General features: G+C 54.3%; 2 protein-coding genes across 2 annotated transcripts in view; one reads left to right on the top strand and one right to left on the bottom strand.

The window, feature by feature from the left end:
* Positions 1–2,288: 2,288 nt before the first annotated feature.
* Btbd17 (BTB domain containing 17) lies at positions 2,289–7,666 on the top strand. The gene is made up of 3 exons (XM_028785854.1): positions 2,289–2,373; positions 4,991–5,267; positions 6,592–7,666. Exons 1-3 carry the CDS (start codon positions 2,289–2,291, stop codon positions 7,664–7,666), a joined length of 1,437 nt encoding a protein of 478 aa, XP_028641687.1.
* Positions 7,667–8,555: 889 nt separating this feature from the next.
* Positions 8,556–14,405, bottom strand: part of Kif19 (kinesin family member 19) — a 24,977-nt gene continuing 19,127 nt past the window's right edge. Inside the window, exons 10-20 of the mRNA XM_028785853.1 lie at positions 14,187–14,352; positions 13,460–13,634; positions 13,138–13,333; positions 12,437–12,707; positions 12,230–12,351; positions 11,459–11,592; positions 11,122–11,236; positions 10,891–10,978; positions 9,580–9,977; positions 9,196–9,355; positions 8,556–8,978 (exon numbers count right to left, since the gene is read on the bottom strand). Coding sequence (XP_028641686.1) covers positions 8,848–8,978; positions 9,196–9,355; positions 9,580–9,977; positions 10,891–10,978; positions 11,122–11,236; positions 11,459–11,592; positions 12,230–12,351; positions 12,437–12,707; positions 13,138–13,333; positions 13,460–13,634; positions 14,187–14,352 — 1,956 coding nt within the window. The 3' untranslated portion in view covers positions 8,556–8,847. The remainder of the gene's footprint in view (positions 8,979–9,195; positions 9,356–9,579; positions 9,978–10,890; positions 10,979–11,121; positions 11,237–11,458; positions 11,593–12,229; positions 12,352–12,436; positions 12,708–13,137; positions 13,334–13,459; positions 13,635–14,186; positions 14,353–14,405) is intronic.

Raw genomic sequence — 14,405 nt, 5'->3', positions numbered from 1 at the left:
GGCTTCCAGACCATGGGGGTGGTGGGATGGATGACAGGGAATAAAGTGTGGTGTTGTCCATCTGTCACCTGGAAGATTGTGCAGGCAGGCTGAGCATTCTTCAGCACATATACAGTCTCAAGAAACCCCCACCCCAGACATGTATGAATATATAACACACACATGCACACATATGCTTGCACACACTGTAGCAATGGAAACTTTATCCGGTAATTCAGTTTCTAAATCATTAGGAGAGAGGCAAGGGTGAGGGAAGAGCCTGTAAGAGACCGGGCCTGGGAGGTCTTCTTGGTAGCCTGAGACCTCCTGGTCCATCACACTTGAAATGTCAGTTGTAGATCATAGGTCCGAGTATCCATGACAATCTGTTGGTTTGCTTAGGAAACAGAATGTTCAGTCCTTGGGAGTTCTAGGTTCTTAGTGGAACATGGGAGGTGTCAGTGCAGGCAGACCAGGCATTGAGAGAGCCCAATGGGGGTCTTCAAGGAGGAGGATGAAGCATGTCCAGTTACAGTCATCCCTGTTGATGGGCGCTGTGCATGGGAGTGACGCTGCCTCCACGGCCGGATGGCCCTGCTCCACACAGGCTCTGACTGCCTCAATTGAGCCTAGGTGTGGAAGGTAGGCAGGCAGCCAGTGGTGCATCTGAACAAGGAAGACCAGGCGTGAGAGTTCAGTCAGCTGGGAGGCGTTTATGCTAAGCCGGACAGCTCTGATTCTGCCAACCCAGACAACGTTGGTGCCAGACCCAATTTTTGCTTTCTCTGTGGCTCCAGGAGGAGGTGAAGCTGTTGGGTCTCTCTGCACCAGAAAGAGATGGAACTCAGTGCATGAAGCTAGTTCCTAGGATCCAAAGAGTAAGGAAATTCCAACCCATCCTCAGAGCAGGATCTGGCCTTTGAGAAACTCAGATTTCCCAGGATCCTCTGATTTCCATGTTTCAACCTCAGGGGAGTTCCTCTCACAAGGAAGTGGGAGCAAATCCTGTCGATTCTATGTAAAGGTGAGGTCCCAACACACACATGCACACACATGTACATGCATAACACATGACCCCCCACAAGTGTGCACACACACATACATACACATGCACTCACACATGCACAATACATGCCCACATACATGCACAACACATGCCCCCCACAAGTGTGCACACACACATACATACACATGCACTTCACACATGCACAATACATGCCCCCAACATGTGTGCATACACACATACACACACACATACATACACACGAATGAAAACACACACATACAAACACATGTACACACAGATATATGTACCACCCACACAGACATGAACACACATGTGCATGACTCCAGACCCCACCCTCCCCTTCTCCGTTACCTTTGTTTTTCGGATATTTCTCTGTGCTGTCTGAGTCTCCCTGCATCAGGTTCCCTACACATGGACTGTGGTGCTAGGTTTGCTGCCTGTCTTCTTGGGACTTTGGGAAGGAGAAGGCTGGGATTTAGGTAGAGGCTGGTGAAAGGCACCTTCCAGGGAGGGGAACCTTGAGATGTAGGGCCATGCATGGGGTGAACTAAAGGCTTGGGCTGTCTTAGAGAAACAGGCTGTGTCCCTAGAGCAAGGGCTGTGTCCCCGGTGGGAGCCGGTCGGTCCCTCTGCAGCTTTTCTAAAGGCCCATCATCCTCTCCAAAGCATGCTGGGAACTTTATTCAACAAACAGCATGAGAATAATCCCTTTACCCCATACCCCTATTCAAGGTCCTTATCCACTCTTCTGGATAACCACCCTAAAATGGGGGTGGGGGAGGGATAGAGCCCCGAGCCAGCTCTTCCTTGTCTCTTCCAGGCCCTCCCTTTGCAGCCAGCTCACCAGGACACTGCCAAGTATGCTCTGCGCCAGGATGGAGGCTGGGCCTGGGGGCTGGGCTCTAGGGTTGGTGGCTGCCAGGGGTCCTGAAGCCCTTTGCTTTGCCCTTCAGAGAGCTTAAAACTTCCCGGGAGAGGAACAGCTAGCTTTGCTGGGTTGTCTGGTGAGGTGGGGGAGGAGGAGGGTATCCGGATCTGTTCCCCTTGGGGGCCCAGGCCTGCACAATAGCCCCTGGGGCTGCCACACTCTGGCTTAAGGAGTTGCCTAGGCAACAGCAGGGGCCAGCTTCAACCAATCCATGGCAGAGATTGGTAGGGGGAGGGAGGCTAGGAGGGAAAGGGGTACTGTCCCCTAGCTGGATCCTATATAAGGAGGAGGGATGGGATCAGAGTGCTCTGGACTTGACTGTCCCTCCAGTGGACTTAGGGACAGAGCACAAAGATGCTTAGAAAAGGCTCCTGCAAGCCTGGGTCCTGGGGCAGCTTCTGGGCTATCCTGGCTTTGGTGGGACTGGTCACTCGTGCAGGTGAGTGGGCTGTACGGAGATCAAGTGCCTGGTGAGGAAAAAGGTAAGGGTTGGGGGCAAGAACTTCTGCTAGGAGCTACATAGGGCTGGCCAGGAGGTGGAGCCATCCAGCCAGCCCCAGAGAACACGGAGAGACTGGACATCTCCAAGGACAGAGAGAAAGGGGCACACAGCCTTCCAGGGAAAGAGAGGCTGGGCAGCAGGCGGGGGTCTTAATGACAAAACGACCCTCTATTGTTCATTGTCTCAGGCAGCTGGGTCCAGGCAGAGGCCGCATGGGGACGCCATCAGCATTCAGGTCCTTCGGAGTGACAGCTGGGGAGGCGGGGCCAGGGAGGCGGGGCTGGGAAATTCACCACCAGCAGCTGCTCCCTTTCTGGCTTGCTGGGTCTCCCTCACCCACACACAGATGCTCACTCCTGTGAGCCTTCCTTTCAACAATCCACACATAGGCCCCGTGCCCACTCTGTGCGTCTGTGCTTGCGCCCGCGTGCGTACAAGAGCTGCCTGCTGGTGCCCTTCTGCAGTTGTCAGAATGTTAACCGCCTGCTTTTCTCAGTTTGCAAGGCTCCCTGTACTGCTCTGGCTGGGGCTGTCTTTTCTATAACTCAGCATGTGTCCCCATCTGACCTCATAGCCCCGAGAACACAAGAAACAGACCTTCCTGGAAGGGAGATGTTAGCTTTAACACTGTTACCCCTAGAATCCTATTCCTTCACAGTTCTGCTCATGGTATTTCCTTGGGTTCCATACTGCCTCACTGAGTAGAGCCGGGGCAGTGCTTCTCACTGGGGAGTGGTGATGCATTCCTGTAATCCCAGCACATAGGATGAGGAAGGAAGAGGATCAAGAGTTCAAGGCCAACCTCAGCTAATAATGAATTCAAGGCTAGCCTGAACTACAAGAGACCCTATCTTAAAAAAAAAAAACTAAAAAGAAAACAAAAGACAGAAAGAAACCTTATGCCTGCTGTCTCCGCTTTGGTCTCACTTTGGTCTCCCTAACCCTGTCCCTGACCCGAGCTCCACCAGTTCATACCCACCCAGGTCTTTAGGGCTGCCTGTATCCCTTTGTCTCTGGGCACTCTTTCCTTGCTGGTTCCAGGCTGCTCACTTGTGTATTTATTTTTAAAATTGATTTTTTTGTGTGTATATGTATGTGTATGCATGTATGTATGTATGTATATGTGTGAATGTGTGTTTGTATGTATGTATGTGTGTTTGTATATTTGCATGTGCATGTGTTTGTATGTATGTGTGTTTGTATATTTGTATGTGCATGTATATGTATATATGTACATATGTATATATGTGTGTATGTATATGTGTGCATGTCTATGTGTTTCTGTGTATGTGGCATGCATGTATGTATGTATATGTGCATGTGTATATGTGATGTGTATGTATGTGTATATGGTGTGTATATATATGTGTATGTATATTTGTATATGTGTGAATGTGTGTGTATGTATATGTATGTGTGTATATGTATGTATGTATATGTGTGTATGTATGTGTGTATGTGTGCATGTGTGTATATATATGTGTATATGTATATATGTGTGTGCATGCATATGTGTATATGTGTGTGCACATGTGTGTGTATATGTGTGTATGTGTGCACATGTGTATATGTGTGTGATGAGTGTGCATGTGGAAGCCAGAGGCCAAGGTATGGTTCCTCAGGTGCCGACCACCTTGTATTTTGAGACAGTTTCCCTTCCTGACCTGGAGCTCAGTGCACAGGCTAAGCTGGTGGACCAGAGAGCCTCAGGGATCCACCTGTGTCTGCCTCTGCAGTGCCAGGATTCCAAGTATGACCCATCCCAGCTAGCTCCTTCGCCTGGGTTCTGGGGACAGAATTCAGGTCCTCAGCCTTGTGTGTCAACCATTTCACCAGTGGAGCTCTGTCTCTTTCTCCAGGAGCCCTCCCTCCTTTACTTACATTTTATTTATTTTACTCTGTGTGTGTGTGTGTGTGTGTGTGTGTGTGTGTGTCCAGGACCAAGCCCATGCCGTCAGTAGCTACCTTTACTGGCTGAGCCATCCGATGTTCCCCCTTCTCCACTCTTAGACAGGGTCTTGTTAAGCAGTGACACTTGACCTGATACTGGCTATGGAGCCCAGGCTGGCCTTGAACTTGGGCAATGCTGGCCTTGAACTCGGGCAATCCTTCTGTCTTACCCTTTCGTGTGTGTACTTACTACGTGTCTGTTTTGGTCCTTGAGCTTTCCTGACCGTGAGAACTGGGTTAGGTTCATTCACTGCCACATGGCAGCCACGGAAGTTCTCAGTACCCAAGGTTGTGCCACCTCTGACCGGTTTTTGAGGGGGTGAGAGAGGTGGGACCCAGGACTTTTTTCACCCTCACCTGGGGGTCAAGGTCATGGAAACAACAACTGGTCCATGACTTTTTCCCCAACCAGAATATAGTCTTCTAAGAACATACTCTGCCTGGGGCCACCATGTACACCCTTTGTGTGTGCACATAGCTTCCTCCCTTCCCATCCTTCTCCCTCACACTGCCACTGTGTGACCAGTCGGTCCCTCTGCAGCCTTACTTGGAAGCACCAGGCCGGGTGCCTTCTCAGGCTCTGCCATGTCCCTTCCTGCTGCAGCTCAGAGAGCCGATGTGGGTGGGGATGCAGCAGGCATCTCCATCAACCACTCCCACACGCTGCTCCAGCGACTGCAGGACCTGCTGCGCCAGGGCAACGCCAGTGATGTCGTCTTGCGAGTCCAGGCTGTGGGCACCGACGAGGTCCGAGCCTTCCACACCCATCGCTTGTTGCTGGGGCTGCACAGTGAGCTGTTCAGGGAAATGCTGAGCAACCAGAGTGAGGTGGTGCTGCAGGAGTCCCGGGACTGTGCTGCTGTCTTTGACAAGTTCATCAGGTACACAGGGGGAAAGGCATTGTGCTCTACCCCGTCCAAAGCTCCCCAGCCTCTCCACCTTCAGGGTCACAGAAGTCAGGCCTTACATATCTACTTCCAAAAGTCCTACCATGACAACACAGGCCTCCTTTATCCCTTCTTCAGCTCCCCTCTCTATTGTGGCCTGTGTCCCTTCCTGCCCTTTGGGGGTCCCTTCTGAGCTACTTCCAAACCCTGCCAAGAACACTTTTAGAAATAACAGATTCTTGGTCCGTTTCAAGTGTCTTAAATGGCCACAGGGCTTTGAAATCACAGGGCTAAGGAGCAGAAAGGTCAAGGGGCTCTGTCACCTCTCCTTCTTGCACAGGGAAAGACTTGTAAAATGGTCTGAGGAGGTAGCCCTGCTCTAAGGGCTCAGACAAGGTGGCTGCAGGAATCCAGACAACATCCCTAAGTTCCAGGCAACAGGAAGAGAGATAAAACAGAAGGGTTTAGCCAAGTGGGGTGCTGTGTGCCAGCGGGACTGTCAGGAAGAACGAGGCGGGGGTTGGGGGCCAGCGCTGTAAGAGAGCCAGAGACAGTAAAATAGCTAAGAGGGAAAGGGATTCCAACAGATGAAAAAGCCAGAGCAAAGAGAAGCCGACGGGGAACAGGAAGTAGCCTGAGTTGGCGGCTGTGTACTGTGTAGGGAGATTTTTCACAGTCTCTCACTGTGACAACATTCTGGAGGTGGGCTCTTCCCCTTTCTTAGGAATCTTAGGATTCCTAAGTTGAAGGACTTGCCTTGTCTAACGGCAAGGAGGAAGTCGGAAGGGCATCTAAATCCAGAATGTGGACATCAAGGGTACTGGCAGCCCCTTCTCATTTGAGATGAATAGTAGAGGCTCAATAAATAAATACATGTGATTTTTCACAGCACCTGAAGCTAAAAGACGTCTGAGCAGGCCACTAGGGACCTTTAAAGAGAGAAACACAGGAAGCCTCAAGACCCATTCATCCCATTTGTTCCTTACCCCCACCCCCCCCCCCCCCGCCAAAATAAAATTGTCTCTGTCCCCCTAGGTTCTGGGGAAACCTGCTGGGGTGGTGTGGGTGGCCTTGATCAGACTCAGCCCCACCAATCTTCCTATCTCTATTTTTATTTTTAAAATCATATGATTAACTTGTGTGTATGAGTATATGCCATATGTAAATGGGTACCGCTCCGGGCGGAAGAGGGCTGGGGTTACAGATGATTTCCGAGGCACCCAATGTGGATGCTGGAGACCAAACTCCGGTGCTCTGGACACAAGTGCTCTTAACTGCTGTGCCCTCTCAACGGGGCCCCTCTCCAACTGTCTTGCAGGTATTTGTATTGTGGTGAGCTGACAGTACTGCTGGCCCAGGCTATCCCGCTGCATAGGCTGGCCACCAAGTACCGAGTAGCATCCTTGCAGCGAGGCGTGGCCGACTACATGCGCGCGCACCTGGCGGGAGGAGCGGGCCCCGCTGTGGGCTGGTACCACTATGCCGTGAGCACCGGGGATGAGGCTCTGCGCGAGAGCTGCCTGCAGTTCCTGGCTTGGAACCTTTCTGCCGTGGCGGGGAGCTCGGAGTGGGGAGCCGTGAGCCCCGAGTTGCTGGCGCAGCTCCTGCAGCGCTCGGACCTGGTGCTGCAGGATGAGCTGGAGCTGTTCCACGCGCTGGAGGCGTGGCTGGGCCGCGCGCGGCCACCCCCCACCGTGGCCGAGCGAGCGCTGCGCGCCATCCGCTACCCCATGATCCCGCCCGCACAGCTGTTCCAGCTGCAGGCGCGCTCGGCCGCGCTGGCGCGCCACGGCCCGGCGGTGGCAGATCTCTTGCTGCAGGCTTACCAGTTCCACGCCGCCTCGCCGTTGCACTACGCCAAGTTCTTCCACGTGAACGGCAGCGCCTTCCTGCCGCGCAACTACCTCTCCCCGGCCTGGGGCGCCCCGTGGGTCATCAACAACCCAGCTCGCGACGATCGCAGCACCAGTTTCCAGACGCAGCTGGGACCAAGCGGCCACGACGCGGGTCGCCGGATTACCTGGAACGTGCTCTTCTCCCCGCGCTGGCTGCCCGTCAGCCTGAGGCCCGTCTACGCGGACGCCGCGGGCACAGCGCTGCCCGCCGCGCGCCCCGAGGACGGGAGGCCACGACTGGTGGTCACGCCGGCTAGCAGCGGTGGCGACGCGGCGGGCGTGAGCTTCCAGAAGACCGTGCTGGTGGGTGCGCGCCATCAGGGCCGCCTCCTGGTCCGCCACGCCTACAGCTTCCATCAGAGCAGCGAGGAGGCTGGCGACTTCCTGGCCCACGCAGACCTGCAGAGGCGCAACTCGGAATACCTGGTGGAGAATGCGCTGCATCTCCATCTCATTGTCAAGCCGGTGTACCACACCCTCATCCGGACTCCCAGTTAATCTCTGGATTGAGAAATAAGGCCTGGCCTGGATGGCGCACTAGGGTGCCAAAGTGACTGTTGGCCTGGGCTTTGGGTGACCAGGGGCAGCCGGTTGGGTGAATGTGGTAGACAAGATGGCTGTGGTTTCAGGAGTGCTTTCCCCAGCTAACTTGAAGGCAGCATTCTTGGTCCAGAATAAACCGATGCTCAGAGAGGCCAGGTACTGAAGCAACTCCAGGTCTCAAAAGTCTGGGGTTCACATGCCCTCTACTGAGCTCCTCCCTACCAGAGACCTCATCTGGACGTGAATTAGGGCAGAGAAGACTGATTGACAGGGGGCTGGTCCTGGGCATTCTCCCTCTTGGATAGGAATTTCCACATCTGAGCTGAGGCGCTCTCTGAGCTGCAGTCTCCAGGGGGCAGCTGCCCTGTGGCTTGTGGGGATTTCTGCCACTGCCCTTAAGTCCCTGGCCTTAGCGGAGGGTTCAGGGTGGTGGAAAGGCCCTTGAGAGATGGCCAAACACTAGACCCAACTCTAGCATTATCCTGCAGAGGGAGAGTCTTGGCATCTTGAGGGGAAAAACAAAAACAAAACAAAGAGAAACCCCAAAAGACAAAAAAAAACATTCCCCAGTTGTGTGTAGGTTTGGGCCAAGGGAGATGGAGGACTGGGAGAGAAAGGGCCAGGATCTGGATGAGTCTTAGTCCCAGACACTGCACATTCCAGAGGTTCCAACGCAGCCATCGAAACCCCAGTAGGACTTTATTGAAAAGAAAGGCAAAAAGAAAAAAAAAAAAGAGCAACAGAGAAGTTACAAAACCAGACTCCCTCCCCACCCCCTCCCCTCCGTACCGTGAAGTCCTGTGGGCTCCTTCCCATCCCCCACCTTCAGCCAGGCCCAGGGGCGGGCCCAGGAGTCGCGTCTCACAAACAACTCCTCTTCCCCAATACGGAAGCCGAGACTGGCTCCAGGTCTGTACAAGTTTTTGGCAACAGTGTTCTGTCCCGGGCTGGGAAGCCGGGTCTCTGGGACTCACCTCCCTTTCTCGTGGCAGGGTGAACATGGAAGAGTTATGCGGACAACCCTACCATTTCCGGGTCATGGGAGCACAGCCCTCCCCATCTGCCCAGCTTCCACCTCCCAGTCCCTGCTACACCCCGTTCAGTCTTGGGGGCAGCATAGTAGGTGCCAGGGCCCCTCAGTTATGCTGGAGGCGTCCATCTTTGCCAAGGGTGCTTGGGCCATGAGGCAGGCTGGGCCCACGTGTAGCTCTACGGGAAACACCGGCTTGGTTGGGGAGAACAAGAAGGGGTGAAGGGTTTCCAGAGCCTGTGACAGGAGAAAAGGCAGCACTAGTCGAGGAAGGTCTTTCCTCCTCTACCACCCAGTGACCTTGAGCTCCTAAGGGGACCAAATCCCAGTTTGCCAACCCCACTACTGCTGCTCTCTGAATCATGCTTTTAGATACCGTCAGGAGGCCTGTGTGTTTCCCCTGAGCTGGTCAAGGCCTCTCCCACTTCCGGTCCCTTTTTTTGTTAGAACTGACCTGTATTCTGGTTTGGAGGAAATTTGACCTTGGCCAGAGGCAGAGAGACTTTTCCCAGATGCCTGACACTAGGGGATGGGCGTCCACATGCTGGCATCCGGCGATCTGAAAGGCCCTCGGAGGGACGAGGTCCCAGTAGGTGTGTCTTGGGACGGGACAGCTGTACAGTTGGAAGACAGTGAATGGAGCGGAAAGATGTCCTGGACTCAGCTACAGAACCCAGTCCTAGCTACTTTATCAGTGGGGGGATAGTTGTGTTTCCAGTCAGGGCTCTAGAAGTAATGAAGGGCTGGAACTGTTCTGTAGCTTCTGAAGGGAGCTAGCCCTCAGGCCCCCACCCATTAGTAACGGGTGTAGACATTTCACCTCTGCTCTTTGCCTCACCCCTTGTCCTGTGACCTCGAAGGACCGAGACCTCCGCTTCCTCCTCTTTGCCTCCAGTGACTCGTCCCTCTTTTTGCTGAGGCATTTCTTCTGGCCACGCACCCAGGGCCCAGTGCCATCACCTCGAGGTCCTACCGCTCGGGAGGGGCCCTCGCCTGTGCTGCTAGATAGATTGTCCTCGCTGATAGCATGCTGCAGCGTGGGGCTGGGCGGCCGCTTGCAGGCCAGTGGACCGGGTGGACGAGCGTCTTCAACCTCACTCAACGAGTGCAGGGACAGGCTGCTGCGCTCTGTGGCAGGTGCCAGCAGGTGGCGCCCTTCTGTTCCCAGGGCCCGGGAGCGCCGCTGGGCGGCCTTCACGGAGATACATTTGGTCCGTGTCAGGATCTCTTTCCTCTCTATAGAAGATATCAAATCCAAGGTCAAGGCCACCTCCCACACACCTTCCTCACAGGACAAAAGTGAGCAAGAGCTGGGACTCACAGAATTCATCTCCAGAACCCTAACTTGCTGACTTTTTGAGAAGTTTTGGGCGAACCCTCGGAATCTTAATTTCATTTGTAAATGGGATTGCAAAATGAATACTCTGGGGCTCCTTCAAGGATTAACTGAGACACTGGGAGTCTGGACTGGTGTCATAGGTCTGTACTCTTAGCTCCTCCAGAGACTGAGGCAGGAAGATCAAAAGTTTAGGTTGGCTGGACATGGCAGTGCAAACCTTCCCAGCACTTGGAAGGCCGAAGCAGGCAGTCTCTGTGAATTCGACCAGGCCAGCCTGGTCTACATAGTGAGTTCCAGGATAGCCTGGGCTACATAGTTAGACCCTGTCTCAGGAGAAGGGAAGGAAAAGGAGGAAGAGGAGGAGGCCTGCCAACCCAGGCAACTTAGATCTGATTTCAGAATTAAAAGTGAGCCAGGTGGTGGTGGTGACCCGCCTTTAACCCTGGTCTATTGTGTGTGAGGCCCTAGGTTCAATTCCTAGTACCTACTCAAAAAAAAAAACCCCACGAAAATATTTTAGACGGTGGGTTTAGTCTATCTGTCTAGGGGGCAGGAATGGATTTGATTTTAGAATTTGCTATTGCATTATCCAGTGGGAAGGGGGTGCCAGGTATCACCATTTTAATTTCTGATTGTGCCCTGTCTTCTGTATGTTCCTGAACAAGTGGCTAGACCTTCTGATAAAACCAGTGAATGGGCACCTTCAGCAGGGCCAGAGAGCAGGAAGGAGTTTCCAGCTTTGCAACCTGAGCAGTTCAGAGGCTATCAGTTGGGGGGGGGGGCCGGGGGGGGCTGGGTAGGCACACTCACCTTTATGGGACAGAAGGATCTCTGACAGGTTCTCGCTGCTGTCGGGAGAAGAGTTGATCTGGCTGCCCAGGTTGTCCTGTGGTGGGGCCTAGGGGTGAGTTGTTTGGAAAGGGGAAGACCTTGAAGACACCGGGGGCCCTGCACTTGCAGTCCGCAGAGGCCACGTGGCCTCTCATGAGGTGCTAAGCATTTTGGAAGAAGTCAACCCACAGCTGGGTACCCGGAGCTCACCTCCCGGGTCACGAGGCTGCTCACCTGGACAGGAGGCGGAGTAGGCACAGAAGGTACAGAGGAGCTTTTCATCTGCCAGGCCCTGGGACTGGCCTTGAACACATGGTAGGGCTCACTGCAGTTGGCAGAGGAACAGGAGGAGGCAGCTGTTGACTAGGCTAGTCACACCAAAGTCCACCCACCCCCACCCTAGAGAAGAACCTCTTGGTGCCAAGGGAGGAAGAACCCACAAATCCTGGCTACAGACCCATGCCACAGCTTCGTGTGCTTCTAGCTCTGTCTCCCCCAACCCCCACCCCGAGTGCTTATGGGGCTGACATTCCTCAGACGATCTCACCTGTCTGTGCCAAGTGGGGGTAGGGTGTTGTTTTGGGGACCCTGGGCCTCAGAACTCAGCGTCTTCACACTCTCCAGGTCAGAGTCCGGGGTCAGAGTGGTCCCTGCTGGAGTGATTTTGGGCAAGGAGCTGTCCTGTGTGCATGGTAGGAAGAGAGGGGGCAAGCGATCAGTCAGAAGACTAGGCCTTGAACCGGGAACAACACAGACCCATGAGGGCTTTAAGATACGGGGCTGAGGGGTGGAAGGGCTGGGCCTGTGCTCTGAGTCCCCAGAAAGCTGAGGACCATTAGGCAGTCTCTGGCACAGTTCAGTGGCCTGGTCCTTTACAGCATCCACTGTTTCCTTGATATTTAGAAATTAATGAATGAATTAAGCCACCCATCCATCCATCCATCCATCCATCAATCCATCCATCTATTCATCCATCCATCCATCTATTGTTTGAGATAGAATCTTGTTGTACAGTGGTGGCTGATCTTTCAATCCTCCTGCCTCAGCCTCCCAATTGTCAGGGTCGACAAGTTGACTAGTGGTCACTTGAGATATCTCAGATGGCAGTCTTGACCTTGTGTCCCTAGGTTTGGAAAATAACAAGGCCAGGTAGTAATGCCCAGGAATGGGGGAACCTCCTCCAGGCTTGGAAAGGTGGGAGACGGATATGGAGGGGGAAAGGGAGGAAAAAAGAGGGAGGGAGACCAACTCGTCTTGGAAATTGGCTGGATTGGTGGGATCCCTATGTCAGCGAATTTAGGTCAGCTCACACGCCCACCTGCAGGGCCCTGGAGGCCACGCGGTCCATGATGGTGGCCCGCTCCAGGCTGCCCTCTTCCAGTTCCCGAAGGTAGACTTCGTAGAGTTCCTCCAGGTGCCGGGGAACCTCCAAATTGTAGTCTGTCCGGGGTAAGGGGAGATGAGGTCTGGGCATGGGCCCTCAGCCACAGCGATAACGCCCCAGGCTCGCGGGGTCGGGCCCTACCGTCGATGATCTGCCGCTGGCCCTGGATGATCTCATCGCAGAGGCTGCGGTGCTGTTCCAGGCGGCGTACGGCCTCGCGGCGGTGGCGCAGGGCGCTGTCGCGGAGCAGAGCGTGCGACTGCATCTCGGTGTTTTCCACCTCCAGCTCGTGGACGCGGCACAGCAGGCTGAGCACCTCGCGCTGCTCCTCCGAGCCGATGCGGCGCGGCAGCGTCTCTTCCAGGCGCCGGCCACGCGCGCGCAGCTCCCGGCAGCGCTGCTCCAGCGCCAGCTGCGGGAGGGCGGCACGGGTCAGCATCAGACCAGTCCCATCAGTCCAGACAGGCTCTGGTCTCAAGCATTCTGGCTGGTACTCCAAGCCCAGGCTAGCCTTCTAAGCTTATTCTGGGTCTTGCAAGTAATCGACGTCCTGTGCCCACTTGACTGAACTATGTCCTGTGACATCCCTAATTCGAACTCAGAAGGTAAAAATCTGTTATTATATTGATTACTGTATTCTTAGCTCTTGCTTTATGCTAAGCATTAGTTTAACTGTCTCCAGCGACCCCTCTTGGCCATCACCACGGCTGCTCTCTCTCTTTTTTTTTTAGAGATGAGAAGTTTGACGTATACAGAGATGTAGAGATTTGGGCACCCAGGATTTGTCGTCTGCTCTCTGGGTCTCCCTCTTCCCCAGCCCTCTGCCCCCAAACCCCGTACACCTTCTCCTTGCTCAGCTTCTTCTGTTCGCCCACCAGGGCGGCGATGCTTTCCCGGGCTGCGGCCACCTCCGGTGGCTCCAGGTTATCTGGCTCATCTCCTGTGTCTGAGTCCTTCTCGCTGTCATCTTTGGTGTAGGACTCTTTCCTTCGCTCCTCCCGCCACTTGAGAGCCCGACGTGACTTCTCATGCTCCCAGCTGCCAGCATTTTCCCCATGAGAGACACAAGATTCAGCTCATTTGTGCTTCTGTGCTCCAGTCTCCGCCATGCCAACCCTGAACCGGGGTGGGTCTAAAGGGTACCCAGAATAGGGGCGAGCATACCCGGCGATGGTGAGTAGGTGACGGGAAGTGTCAATCTGAACTTCCATGGCCTGGTTCTCCAGCTCCAGAAGGCGCCGTCGCACATCCATCTGCTCGTGGAAGGCGCTGATGAGTTGCTCCCGGAGCTGTCCCATCTCCACCTGCCCTTCCTGCCCGCTGTGTAGCTGTACCTCAGCTGCCGGGTGGGAGTGGTGTGAACAGAGGGGCCGCCAGCTCAGGCCCACCTGAGGCTCTATCCCTCAGTTTCTTCCCAGACCAGCGCTTCTCCTTCCGCCTTCTCAGATTCCTCTCCTCCCACATCCCATCTTCTGACTACAGCGACTATGGCTCTCCCATGTGAATTGAGATTCTGCTAGTCCTCACAGTATCCATGTGTCAACTACAAGGATTTTTTTCTCTGTCATCTTTTAGAAGGTCTGTTTCTCTGGCGTTTTTTTAGAAAGCCATCACCGCGAACACGCCAGTCTCCATGAGTGGTAAACATTCTATGGCCCGACAGGGCAGCTCCTGTATAATAACCCTCACACCATCTTACCCCATCTCCAGCTCTGCAAAGCAACAGTGTGGTCCCGTTTTACAGGGATTTCCAAGATAACTAGCCCGAGGCCACTCAGCCAAGAGGAGCCAGGGTTGATGCTACCTGGCCCTATAACCCCATGAGGTCACTTGGACAGGGCTGCTGAGACCAGCTAAGCTGGTCTCCAGACACACAGGTCCATCTGCATACCTTGGATATGACGGATGTCACCCCTGTCCAGTTTGCCCCGGGCTTGGCCCCGCCCAGCCTGCTGGTCGATCTTGCACTTGAGTCTCTGGATCTCGCCTCTCAGGTCGGCTATGATGCTGGTGTACTGGGCAATGTGGTAGGAGACATTGAGCAAGTTCTGCTTCACCTGCAGGGGGCCCGGGGTGAGGGGGAAGGGGAACAGTCATCCCAGAAGCCGGG

Source organism: Grammomys surdaster, unplaced genomic scaffold (assembly GCF_004785775.1).
Source record: "Grammomys surdaster isolate TR1022 unplaced genomic scaffold, NIH_TR_1.0 125354, whole genome shotgun sequence".
NCBI lineage: Eukaryota > Metazoa > Chordata > Mammalia > Rodentia > Muridae > Grammomys > Grammomys surdaster.
Note: the sequence above shows the minus strand (reverse complement) of the source record. Positions and strands in the feature narration are given on the sequence as shown.